Source organism: Balaenoptera ricei, chromosome 16, assembly GCF_028023285.1.
Source record: "Balaenoptera ricei isolate mBalRic1 chromosome 16, mBalRic1.hap2, whole genome shotgun sequence".
NCBI classification, from domain to species: Eukaryota; Metazoa; Chordata; class Mammalia; order Artiodactyla; family Balaenopteridae; genus Balaenoptera; species Balaenoptera ricei.
In genome coordinates, this window is record NC_082654.1 from 64,913,187 (window position 1) to 64,926,710 (window position 13,524).

General features: G+C 49.2%; 1 protein-coding gene and 1 non-coding gene across 2 annotated transcripts in view; both read right to left on the reverse strand.

The window, feature by feature from the left end:
• HK1 (hexokinase 1) overlaps window positions 1-13,524 on the reverse strand; it is a 71,088-nt gene that overhangs the window by 11,266 nt on the left and 46,298 nt on the right. Inside the window, exons 8-14 of the mRNA XM_059899099.1 lie at window positions 12,189-12,344; window positions 9,507-9,740; window positions 7,028-7,332; window positions 5,494-5,642; window positions 5,070-5,189; window positions 3,621-3,716; window positions 1,529-1,628 (exon numbers count right to left, since the gene is read on the reverse strand). Of these exons, the coding sequence (XP_059755082.1) occupies window positions 1,529-1,628; window positions 3,621-3,716; window positions 5,070-5,189; window positions 5,494-5,642; window positions 7,028-7,332; window positions 9,507-9,740; window positions 12,189-12,344 (1,160 nt within the window). The remainder of the gene's footprint in view (window positions 1-1,528; window positions 1,629-3,620; window positions 3,717-5,069; window positions 5,190-5,493; window positions 5,643-7,027; window positions 7,333-9,506; window positions 9,741-12,188; window positions 12,345-13,524) is intronic.
• TRNAV-UAC (transfer RNA valine (anticodon UAC)) lies at window positions 12,791-12,862 on the reverse strand. Its single transcript has one exon. It is a non-coding gene; the product is annotated as a tRNA-Val (tRNA).

Here is a 13,524-nt window from a genome sequence, read left to right on the forward strand (position 1 = left end):
GCATCCCTGGTGCTAGGAGCAGGATCAGTTAGGCAAATGTTTTTCTTGTAGCCTAAATCAAGATGCTTCTGGAATTTTGTGCTCTCAAGGCCCAGACCCCTACTGTGCTTGGATTATAAGGGAACAACCAGCAAAGCCAGGTAATCCCCCTGCCTGTAACCGAGCAGGACCCTATGGGGCCTTCCCGGGACAGACCCCTCTCCCATATCCTCTACTTTAGCTCCTCTCTGAAGTACCTAGATAATAGTGTCTGATGCACATTTCCTAAGTTGTTTTACTGATGCTAAAACCCCCACCAAATGGAAGATATTAGCTACTTGATGACCTTGAGAACATAGCCCCAGGCCTGCTGGAGCCTAAGGACTGATAATGTTAACCCCTGTGACACCATCCTGTTACCTCACCATCAACCAATCAGAGAATTGTGCATGAGCTGATCACATACCCTGAGACGCCCCTCCCTCACCTGGCCTTTAAAAAGGCTGTGCTGGGGGCTTCCCTGGTGGCGCAGTGGTTGAGAATCTGCCTGCCAATGCAGGGGACACGGGGTTCGAGCAACTAGGCCCGTGAGCCACAACTACTGAGCCTGCGCGTCTGGAGCCTGTGCTCCGCAACAAGAGAGGCCGCGACAGCGAAAGGCCAACAGTGAAAGGCCCGCACACCGCGATGAAGAGTGGCCCCCGCTCGCCACAACTAGAGAAAGCCCTCGCACAGAAACGAAGACCCAACACAGCCAAAAATAAATAAATAAATAAATAAATTTATTTAAAAAAAAAAAAAAAAAAGGCTGTGCTGAACTGTATCGAGGAGTTCAGGCTTTCTGAGCATTGGCTGTCCTGGACTCCTTGTATGGCGCCTCACAATAAACGCTGCCCTTTCGGTCCTGTGGTAATCTAACTCTTTGTCTATCCCCGCTCCCCCCGACAAAATACCAAAAACATAACATAACAAAAAAAATGCTGCACTTTTCCTTCACCACAACCCAGTGTCAGTAGATTGGCTTTACTGTGCACAGGTGAGCAGACCCAGATTTTGTTTCAGTAATATGCCTCCCACTTCAGCAGCTGGGACCATTGGTGCTGAAGGCCAAATGGCGCCCAGACTGCCCTCTGGCCCTTCTCCACAGTCAGGAGAGGAGGAGGCTCTGCTTTCTTCCCAGCCATAGGCCCCGGCCCTGCAACACCTGCCCGGGTCCCTCCCTACAAGCCCTGCTGACCAGGCCAGCTCCAAGCACTCCCACCCTGCCCACCGGGGCGTGTGAGCCACCTGGGGGCCGCACTCCTGGAGAGCTCGGTTCCTGACAATCTGCTCACAGTCAGCTGGAAGCCTCGTGGGCTGGGTGTTGGGAGGGGGAACCCCTGGAGAGCCCTGCAGCCTCGGGCGGTCATGAAACTCTGGAGGTGGTTAAGGGGACAGTGCTGACAGATATACTGTCTCACACCGAGGGCTGAGCTGTTGGCTCAGGGCCCCACAAAACAGGAAAACCCAGCCTACCCTGCCCCAGAAAAAGACCTTCCAGGACACCCACCTACGATGAGTCCAACCTCGCAGGTGGGCTCCTCATAAGCACAGGTCATCATGGTGCCCACCGTGTCATTGACCACAGCCACCACGTCCAGGTCAAATTCCTTTGGAAAGAAAGAGACACAGGTTTAGCTTTAGGGGAGGGACAGCGCTGCCCGGCTTGAGTTCTGCAGGGTCACTCTGCCGCACTGCAGTCAGAAAGCTGCTGGTGCATCATCTGAAATAGTTTCCTTACCAGCCTGTGAAAGGTAATGAAATGCTTCTTCACTAAACATCTACTATTAATGATGTATCTGAAGCTTGAGCTCTGAAGAAAGGAAGTATTCTACCCATTTCACAGATGGCAATGAGTCCCAGAGAGGCAGCCCAGGAGAATGGAGAAGAGACAAGGGACAATGGTCAAGTAGCTCTTTCTCTTGGCAGGTTAAAGTATTACAGCCTTTCAGAGGGCAAAATGGAAGTACCAAATCTATGTCTCAGAATCTGTTCTTTGGAGACAAACATGCAGGGACACAAAGGCACATACAAGGGTATTTATTGCGTGACTTATATGAGCCAGAAGGAGAAACAACCCAAATCTAGATCAAAAGGGGCATGTAAGGCCTGGTTCAGGCAAACTCTGGAATCCTGCACAGCCAAGAAAGTGAATGAGGTTGGCCTCTATGTAGCGATACGAAAGACTGCTGTTTCATAGTAAGTGAAAAAAGCCAGCTGTAATATAGTATACATGGTATGACTCCCATTTTTTAAATGTGTGTTGGTATATGCATGGAAAGTACATTGGAAGAACACTGAGATTAAGAGTTGTGAAATGGGGCTTCCCTGGTGGCGCAGTGGTTAAGAATCTGCCTGCCAATGCAGGGGACACGGGTTCAAGCCCTGGTCTGGGAAGATCCCACATGCCGCGGAGCAACTAAGCCCGTGAGCCACAACTACTGAGCTTGCGCGTCTGGAGCTTGTGCTCCGCAACGGGAGAGACCGCGACAGTGAGAGGCCCGCGCACCGCGATGAAGAGAGGCCCCCGCTCTCCGCAACTGGAGAAAGCCCTTGCACAGAAACGAAGACCCAACACAGCCAAATATAAATAAATAAATAAATAAATAAATAAATAAATAAATAAATAAAGAGTTGTGAAATGGGCAAAAAGAGGGCATCAGGTTTCTTTTCAATGAAATATTAGCTGTCGTCTAGCACACTCTTCCAGGAACAATCGACCCCTCTTCCAACCCATTCATTTCAGCCTTCCTGACTGCCTGTGTATATTAATCTGTTCTTCTGAACTGGAGACACTTGAATGGACCTTTTTTTTTTTTTTAACTTCTGATTCCCTCATTAATTAATGAGTTAAATAAAAACTTCAGAATTTTTCATTTTATATTTTGTCAGTCAATGTCCTCCAGCCAAAGACCACCAGAAACATACCCACAGTGGACAAAGCTGCATTTCCTGACTGGTTGGTTGCAACACGGGCAAACACATCCCATGGTGCGTGCCAGAAAGTGCTAGAAAGCACAGTTATAGGATCTGAGCCTGTGCTGGTGGTTTTAGGGAGGGTTCTAAGAAGTGGGGTTTTGCTCAGGACTGGATGCTGTCAGGAAGCAGGGCCATCTCTGAGCACGTGCCAAGTTCTGCCACGACGACGCAGCGCTTCCTGCTCATTTGATTCCATCGCGGTCGCAAGGGGGCTGTGATGACGGCTGTGCTCCGCGGCAGTGCCAGGCTGTGCCCCACGGTCAGGGGCTGCTTTTCCCTTTTTTGAGCTGGAGGAGAGCCATGATTTTACATTCCTTAAACTATCCTTTAATAACACAAAACTGTTCTGCTCTCTTTTATTGCCATCGGTTGGGGCAACCTTAATACCCTTGTCACAGGGTTCTGCATCGTTTGAATTCTTTACAGCAAGCAAGTACTTTTTTTTTTGGCTGCCGAGTGGCATGTGGGATCTTAGTTCCCCAACCAGGGATCGAACCCATGCCCCCTGCAGTGGAAGTGCGGAGTCCTAACCACTGGACTGCCAGGGAATTCCCGAGCAAGTACAATTTTTATAACCTGAAAGAAACAGGAAAGATTTTTAAAAACATCCTTTTAATAGTTACCTCTCTCCTTTTTACCGCATCCCTCAGTAAGGTCGCTACATCCTGCCCCACGCAATCAGTTGCCTTAAAACCTTTCGTCCAGGTGATCAAGATTCCCTGTAATAGGAAGGGCAGTGGGAGAGTCCTGTGTCATTAATCCTTCTAGGCAGAATACAAAATCCCAACCCCTCCTTCCAGAGTAAACACCTGCTAAGAATTTACAGTGAGACGATGCTGGAACATCTGAGGCATAAACCAATAAAATACAAAGAGTCCTCCGCAGGCCTGCCCCTCTTACTGTCCTCACAGTGGTCTGGTTTGTAATCCCCACTTCACAGATGGAAAAACTGAGGCATAGAAAGTTAATGGTGCTGCCCATGGTATAACCAACTAGTTCCTCTGAAGAACAGTTTGCCAAAAACATAAGTGGAGAAATGCAAATTTTTAGTAACACTGCTACTACCTAAAGTAAACTTTAGGTTTGATTGGACTGTAGTGTATACACTTGCTAGGTGTGTACTCACTATGATGACGGTATAAGTGAACTGCTTTTAAAAATCACCAGACCTTTTAAAAACTGCAAAACCAAGTTTACATGGATCCACCTGTTGAGATCCAAAAGAGTTATTAAGAGGGAAAAAGACCCGAGTCAGCACTGTCTGGATTAACTGGCTTCCAGAGGCAGGTGGCCCTGCCCAGCTTGCCAAGTGCTGCCAATCACGTGCCTCAAACCCTGGCCTAAGGCCCTATGTGATGTGATGCCAACACCAGGGTCTGCTCCCTGGCCATACCTCTACCTGCGAAACACAGAGGATGGGTCTCGCCCGCATGATTCTGCACAACCATTCCCTTCCACACAGAACATACCCCCGGGCCTGCCAACACCCCTAAGCGTGGTGCCGGTGTTGCTGGAGTAGGCTGGGATGCTCCACTAGACTGGCGGCTTCCTGAGGGCAGGACCTGTGTGCCCAGCTCTTGGTCCTCAGCAGGTGCTCAAGCCCTGACCTTGAGCCCTGGTTCATTCCATTTATTGAATAAACATTTATTAAGCATCTTCTCTGATAGCACACTGTGCTAGGGCCTGTGGGGAACACAGGTCCTCGGCTCAAGGAGCATACGACATCGCAGAAAAGAGAGACACCAAAGATCACTAAAAACTGTGTAAGAAGTGCTATAACCAGGCAACGTTCGAGGAAACAGGGAACACTCACGAGGGTGAGATTCTTTTTGCCTGGAGGACCAGAAGGCTTCCCAGAAGAGGTGAATGCTTTAAGTGATAAAAGAAGAGTAGAGTCTTAAGATGTACTGGAGGGTGTGGCGTAAGGCCTGGGTCAACCCACTGTGACAGCTAAGCTGTCCCAGAATCGAGGGATGACACAGAGGCTGGAGGAGGCTTCAAGAGCTGACCCACACTGGCCAAGGGACAGTCAGCGCCGCCCGATGTCTGATGCCTGGAAAAAGGAGACTCACCGCATCCAAGCTCGTCTGCTTGCAGGGAAACGAAAATGTGAAGCCCAGAGGCATTCTGGGGCCCTTGATGCCCATGTAGTCCAGGAAGTCAGAGATGCAGGAAACGATGTGGTCAAACAGCTTTAGGAGAAAAGAAGGGCTTACTCATGTACCTTCTAGTTTCATACCTTCAGTGCATACATGCAAGTACACACACACACACACCCGACCCCGACACATGCAGAGCAAGCCCCCCTCCCTAGTATCTTCCCAGCCCCTGAGCATCCTAAGCCCAGCATGGCTGAATGTACCTGATGCTTTCGGGCCACACAGACACAACTGCACAGCGGCATGTATCACATGCAGGTTCTGGGGCCCAACGATGCCACTGGCCAGGTCTGTGACGCACATATGCCATGGTGGTGTAAAAGCAAAACTGTCTCACCTCTTCCCCAGTGCCCTGCATGATTTCCGTGGGAATGGCGTAGATCTTGTTGTGCATTTCCACTGTTCTCTTTTTCCCACTGCGAATTTTCACCAGCAAGACGCGGAAATTCGTTCCTCCAAGATCCAGGGCCAAGAAATCACCGTGCTCTGTTGTGGTCAAGAACATAAAGAAGGTCAAGAAGAGTTAGTATTACCTCCTGGCAGCCAGTAACCCCAAGACTTCAGACTTTCAAGGGAGGAAGCCGCATATTAAATATAGGGGAGAAGCTGTTAAGTCTTCCCTCAGCACACAGCCCAGGCTCAGAGAGGGTGGGCACTAACTCATGACCACCGCAGCCTCTGAGCCACACTAGAAGGACAAAAGGCCCCATGGATGAACCATCTGTCACAGTAAACAAATAAATTTTACCAGGCTACTAAAAAGCCTGGCAACAATGACCTGATCTTAGGGAACCTCATATAAAAATTAACAATATATGTCGATGTGTATAGTGTTTGCAAAAATGGCCACAGTCACTCCTCCCTGTATGCAGGCTTCTTTGCAAAGTGACTTTGCAGTTCTTCCCGTCAAAAGATGGAATCTATTTCCGCCTCCCCTTGGATCTGGCCTGGCCTTATAACTTGCTTTGGCCAACAGAGTGTGGCAGAAGCGGAGCTGAGCCAGCCCCAGCCTAGGCCTCCAAGAGGCTTTGAGGTCTCCCTCTCCCTCGTGGACCCTGCTGTTACCATGTGAACAAGCCCGGCGGCCCGCTGGAGGATGAGACACGTGGCCGGGCACTCCTACACCCCAGCTGACAGACAAATGCTGGATGTGTAAGGGAGAGTCCCCCAGGGACTGCAGACGCATGAATGAAAGATCAGCCAAGCCTGGCCCAGATGAGCAACGATAAGTTGCCGACCCAGGGACCCCTGAGCAACAATAAGTGGTTGCTGTTTAAAGCCACTAAGTTTCAGGGTGGTTTATAATGCAAGAGTAAGTAGCTTACACATAGGACATACTCATATCACAAACAGTCATCAGCACCCCCCCCCCCCAGTGCTCAGCTCCAACAGGACCAGCAAGGTCAGCAGTACGGGGTTGGACGCTGAGCTCCAATCTGCCCGGGTGTAACAATCCCCAGGCCTCTGTGTGCCTCTCCACCAGGACCTAGGAAGGGGGCAGTGAGTGTTTATCCTTCTTCTGCTTTCCTGTGTTTATCAGAGGCCCTACAGCAATCTCAGTGCTTTGGGATCTGCCCAGCTCTGTTCTCTTAAGAACACTTTCTAATTCTGAACAGGGCTGTGGTTTTAGAGACAGCACCTGCCTGGGAGGCTGGACCAGGGGAAATCGACTGCCTTGAGTCACACACGCGGCAAGTCGGTGGTAAAAATGGAAGAGAGAGGTTTGAGTGAGTTTCTAGCTCTTGCCAAAATCATGCCACCCCAGTGTAAAGCATCCCCTGGAGAAGCCAACCACCCTGCAGCCCCACCGTGACTCGGCCACTGGTATGAGAAGCAGGAGGGGCGTGTCAGCCCCCAACAGAGGTCCTCACCTGTCCCATCAGGAGTGCTCCGGACGAAGGAGGGCAGCATCTTGACGACGGCCTTGTCATGCGTCTGCTTGCCCAGCCCCAATTCCATCTCGGCCCGCATCCTCCTTTTCACCTCCAGCAGCATATCCTTGGTGAGACTGAAGTGGGCCAGGGTCTCCTCTATCTGCCGGTGCTGCTCAGCCAGGCGGTAGGCCACCGCGGTCACCATGGCAGCCCCCTTGCCGCTGCCACTCTCCGAGAGGAGGAAACGCACATCGCAGTCGGGCACCAAGCGCCTCAGGGTCTTGTGGAAACGCCGGGAATACCTGGGGTGGGGAGGCCACAAGAGCCGACTGAGCTGGACTGTAGGGACCTCTAGGACCCCTTTCTCTCTTCCTGCACACCTTAATTCCATTTTCTACACTTGCTTTCCGCATTACTCCAGTCACACAACACATCCACTGTAGAAAAGTTACCAAATGCAGACAGGTAAAAAGGGAAAACTGAAATCACCCACAGTGACACATAAAAAGAGAGGGCTCTCATTACGACATGAATATCGAGGGACTTCCCTGGTGGTCCAGTGGTTAGGACTCTGCACTTCCACTGCAGGGGACCACAGGTTTGATCCGTGGTGAGGGAACTAAGATCCCACATGCCACGAGGCCAAAACAAACAAACAAAAAAGAATATCAAATACAGAAAATTCAGGGTCCAAAAAAATGTTGTTGTCCACCGTAACAAGGAGATAATACAGCACAGTGGTCAAGAAAGAGCCCAGTGTTTAAAAGTCAGACCAGGAGACAGGGTGAGTGCCCCCACTTCCATACCAGGGGACCTTGTCCCGTTACTTAGCCTTGGAGTCACTGTGGATGACAGCATCTGGCTGACAGTGATGTGGTGGGAACTCAGTGAGTTCATCAAATCTTCGATGAATAACTGGCGCTGAGCAAGGGCTCAATCAAGCAAGAATTGCTCTTGTTTTCCATTTTCACTTGGCCCTTTCCCCCAGCCCCCAAGACCAGGGATATTTTTTAGTGGTCAGAAGAGGACTTTAGGACAGGACTCAGTGAGACACAGAACTTTCTCCAGGTCTGTGGTCTGTTGTAAGTACAGAAGGCTGCCTGCCATGCGAAACTGGGAAACCGGAACCTCAAAATGTTAACAGCGGTCAACTCCAGGGGATGGGATTAACAATGACTTCTATTCTCTTTGTAATTTTTTGAACTATCTGAAGTTTCTACACCAAAAATATGTTATTCCTGAAATAATCAGTATAGAATCAAAGTTATTTTTTAAAATGTGATGTTGCAGATGACAGAGTTCTAGAGATGACTGGTGGTGATGCCTGCACAACAGTGTGAATGTACTTAAATTTACTGAACTGTACACTCAAAAAATGGCTAAGATGGTAAATTTTATATTATGTGTATTTTACCGCAAGTAGAAAATTATTTTAATGTGATGTAAATCCCTAAGCTGTCTTGTCCAAAAATTAGCCAAGAAATTTAAAAAACAAAAAAGAGAAAAAAAAAAGATGCCTAATTGCATTATCAAGAATTTTACAAAAACTCTAAGAATATAAAGAAATAAAATTATGAACCTGGCAGATAATAGCAGCTAACTAGCTCAAACCCTATCCCCTCAGCAACACTGAACTATTTCAGTTTAAGTCGATCTTTATTTAACTGTTACTAGAACTGGGTATTAAGGCACAGTATCTGCAAGGCCACTTCACAGGCACATTATACATACAATGGGAGAAATATCTGAGATCCTGTACAAAAAAATCACGTCACAGGCAGTTATTGTTAAAACTCGGAACATAAAGACTTAGAATTCACCTTTAGCCTTTTTAAAAGATTCAGGCCATGTTCTTAGTGGCCACAGAAAGCTTTTGACGCTAAGGCGTCCAATAGACAAGAAGGCAGCATCAATGGGGACCACTTAACAACTTAATCTCTCTCTGGCTCTCAGATGCAAAGCATCAACAAGTTGCCCATTTTTAAAAAGTACTATCTGAGGGCTTGAGGGGCTTCAGAAACTCAGCGGAGTTTCTAAAATAGGAATGTGGGCACTACACCTATGACCCGAGCTACAGTGAGGATGAAGGTCCCTGATGAAATGCAGACAAGCAAGAGAATTCAAGATGCAGACATATTCCACCCAGTGCTCCTGGCAGCTACAGAAATCTCTAACAAGACTTACGAAATGAGGAGAGATGACGGTGCAGTGCAGAAGCAACACCAGCAGGAATCAGCTGAGGGCTGGATACTTCTTCCCCAGGTGGGCAACTTCCCCAGGTGGGCAACTTCCCCAGGTGGGCAACTTCCCCAGGCGGGCAACTTCCCCAGGTGGGCAACTCTGACCTTTCTGCCCAGAACTACATATTGTCTTGTCTGCCAGAAACCTTCACTGGGTGCAAAAGTCTGCCCTCTGGAGAAAGTCCTTAGCCCAGGCGGGTATTGAGTGCCAATTATATAGCAAAGGGCAGACTCACTGTGGGTGCGTCTTGTAAAGAGACCCGTCGACACCAACCGTGGTCCGCAGCCTGGGCGTGCCCTTGTTATCCCGAAGACGATTCAGGATGGCGCCCAGCGTCGCAGCCACTAGGTTGGCAGAGCGGAACGAGACAATGGTGCACACGTGCTGGACCGAAATACAGTCGTCATCAGATGGCTCCACTCCCAGGCGGGTCAGGATTTCTCTGGCATTGTGGAGGCCTTCCTTATTCCTGTGAGGTCAGAGGCCAATACTTGTGAGTTAAGGACCACAGCAGGCAGTGCAAAGCACTGAGGTTTGAAGGTCCTGGAGAGGTGAACTCACCGTTCACCATGTGTGTACGACATGGGATGAAGGCAGTCAAATGCCTGAGAAGAGCCTGAGAAAGGGTCTCCTCCATAAGAAGTCAGGAGGCAGCAAGAGGAAAAACTGTACTAGGCTGGGTTATGACATGTCAGACAAACGGAGAGAAGTGAACAAGCCAGACCACATGGGCCCTGAACAGGTGAAGAAATAGATGCTTCCACCCCAGGGCTCAGTGCCCAGGAGGCCTGGGGGAAATCTCCTGCTCTTTGGGTCTGTGAGTTGCCCCTGCATTCTTACACATTCTTCCTTGATGTCTTCCAGTCAAATTTTAATTTGCTGCATACATACATGCTTTGTATATCTTTTGCTGGATTCACTCCAGGGTATAGTTTTATTACTATTGTAGATGTGGTCTTTAAAAAAAAAAAGAAGATATATATATATTCTTTATACACACACACACACACACACACACACACACACATATTTTAAATGTACCATATTAAGGTAAAATGTTAACAGTGGGGAAAACTGGGTGAGGGATATGTACTATCTTTGCAATTTTTCTGTAAGTCTAAAAATATTCTAAAATAAAAGATTTTAAAATACATACATATTTTAATTACTGTCAATAGATAGAAATATAATTAATTTTTATATCTTATCTCCAGATATCTTCCTAACCTCTCCTGTTATTCTAATCACCTGTCTAGATATTGTTGGTGTTCCATACAAATACCATCTGCAAATAATGACAGTTTTACTCCCTCTTTTTTTGATTCTTATGCCTTTAATTTCTTTTTCGTTCCTAAAAAACATTTGGCTAAGGCTCCAGGACAATGCTGAATAGAAACAGGTGATACTGTCTTGCTCCTGATTTTAAAGAGAATGCTTCCAACATCTGCACTGGTAAGATGTTTTTAATAGGTTTTTTTGAGATAGACGTTATTACAATATAGATGCCTTCTTGAGCTAGTTCAAGTGGGTTTTGTTTCTTGGTAACCTAAGAGCCAACACCAGAAACAGGCCCAGAGGAAGGCAGGCATTTCCTGACTTTGTCAATGATTCTGAAGACAAACCATGAGCCTCTTGCTCCCCCCCCTCCCAATAGTTGATCGGGTGACTTGAGAAGGGAGACGACTGGAAACTCAGTACTGTGCCTCCCTATTGACTGTAGCTCTGTACCAACTGCTCCTAAAGGAGAGATCCTAGGACAAATGCCAGGACTCGGATGGGAAATAAGAGTAAGTTCAGATAAACCCCTCTCCACTTACATTAGCATCTTCTCCCAGGAGCCAGAGCTATGATGCCACTGGCTCTGAATTTCTAGGACCACAGCAGGGGCAGTGGGATGACCGCCTCGTGTGGAAATGAAAGGGCATTGCTGGCACCAAACTAGCCCTATCCTTAAACAGGTGGCCTCGCACGGCTACGTGGGGTCTCCTGAACCAGGAACAGAACCTGGTGGCGCACGGAACTGGCCACAGGACAGGAGCCCTTCAGACGTGGAGCCGCCTGACTAAACCAAACTGCCTGGCATCAAGTTCACCCAAGGCCTGCAAATAATAGTCGAGGCAGGGAAGTCTGGGTTTCTTATGTTGAGGCCAAAAGGCAGCAGCCGGGTGGCTGGCTGGACTCTGTCCTTCTATGTCTATCTGTCCTGTCTCATCTGTTAACCAATGTTTCTCAAACTTGTGCCAGGGAACACCTGTGGCAGTGAACAAGTGAGAGAATGTAGGGGCTGAGCCAGAGTCGGGAGGGAGGAGGCGGCGGGTGTTTCAGGCACAAGGGAGTTTTGGGAAATGACCAGCTGACCAAGGTGAACTGGGGTTTCTTTAATATGCTAATGAATACTGTACTTCTCTAAGTATTTTCAAATCCTATTGGTCACAGAACCCTTTTTTCAGGGAACACCTAATGATCTTGAGGTCACTGGGTTTCCCTGGAACTTTGTCTGGAGAAGGTCCTGATATTCCAAGGGGGAATTAACCAGGCCCGGGCTCAGTCAGCTCCTGTTCACCACCAGGATTCTAATCAGGGGTGTGTGTGTGTGTGTGTGTGTGTGTGTGGGTGTGTGTGTGGGGGTGTGTGTGGGTGTGTGGGTGTGTGTGTGGTGCGGAGTGAAGGAGAAGAGGCTACTTTCATAACTAAACCATCCACAAAGCATTTGCCACTAACTAGATGGCTCTTTAATGCCACCAGGTGCCCACAGGGAAAGCAGCCCAGGATGGATGAGCTAAGAGAGAGGGGAGACTGGCCCAGAAAGCCCTGACACTCTTGAGAAGCCCAGCAAACCAGGACTTAAGTGGTAACAAGGGACCTGTCATTCTTCTCTGCCCCACACCCCCAGAAAGCCTTGAGGGGAGGCACCTACTTTTCAATAGCTGACACATCACTGGTGTTAAACTTCCCTCTGGTGAGCAGCTCCGGGGTGATCCGCCCTTCAAATAAGAGGCCCTCCTTGGCCATCTTGACCAGGATCAATCGGACCAGCTCGCCCATGTACATGCCACTGACCATCTTCTCAAACCTGCAGAAGAAAAGCGCCCAGGCACTTGTCAATCTTTCTTACGTACCCACCAGTGGGGCAGCTCTTAAAGGGTGCGAGAGACACAAAAGGAGAGGAAGGCACGGCCCCACCCCTCACAAGCTCACATTCTCACTGTCAGGCAAGACCACGCACTTGTGTGATCAAACAGCGAGCACACAGCGGGGGAACAGGGGTCATCCGGACCCCACACCCACCCCCAGGGTAGGAAACAGGAGGAGAGCACCAAGGGGCAGGGGCAGGCAGGGGAGGCTGCCTGGAGGCGGGGGAAACATAAGGATTTAGATTGGAGTTGGCAAGAAGGCCCCCAGACAGAAATGAGCAGAATATGATCATCTCTTACAAAACTTTATGCCTTTCTTTTTATTTTATTTATATTTATTTATTTATATTTTTTTGGCCATTCCACACGGCTTGCAGGATCTTAGTTCCCCGGCCAGGGATCGAACCTGGGCCCCAGCAGTGTAAGCGCAGAGTCCTAACCACTGGATCACCAGGGAATTCCCAATGCTGTACTTTTTAAAGGGCTTTCATCTTCATCACCCTGTCAGGGAGCTCTCCAATTCCTGTGGGAAGGTGGCCAGGAAGTATTCTCTCCATTTCCCAGCTCAGAAAGGGAAAATGTCTTCCCCGAGGGAAGATGACAGGGCTGAAATGCACCCTTTCCCCATGGGACCTCTGTCGCTGGTCACCTCCCTGGCATCCATGATCTTCTCCAGCCAAAAGGACCAGGAACGTGCTTTGGGGGAACTCACTCCTTCCCCAGTGACCGGCCCCTACACTCCAGGAGAGGGCTCCAAGCAGCTTAAAACCAGTCGGCTCATCTTACTGCTCCGGCCACATTCAGCCACAGGCCAGTCACAGCGGATCCGCTCTCCTGCCTCCCCTGGGAGGTGTGGTGGGAGGTGTGGGCTCTGTGGCTGCAACAGCATTTTGAGCCCAACACTGCAGGGGAGAGGCCGCCAGGGACTGGGGCTCGATGACATATCTGAGCCAGATCCAGGTCCCGAATCCTGGCTGACCAAGGGCCAGGAGGAAGCCCTGAGCAGGACAGATCAGAGGCAGGTCCACATCCGGGCAGCCAGCCTCTCCTCTGAGGGAGCCCAGCTGGCACACCCAGAGCTGGCTGTGACACAGCAAAACGATCTGTGCCGTTCAGAGC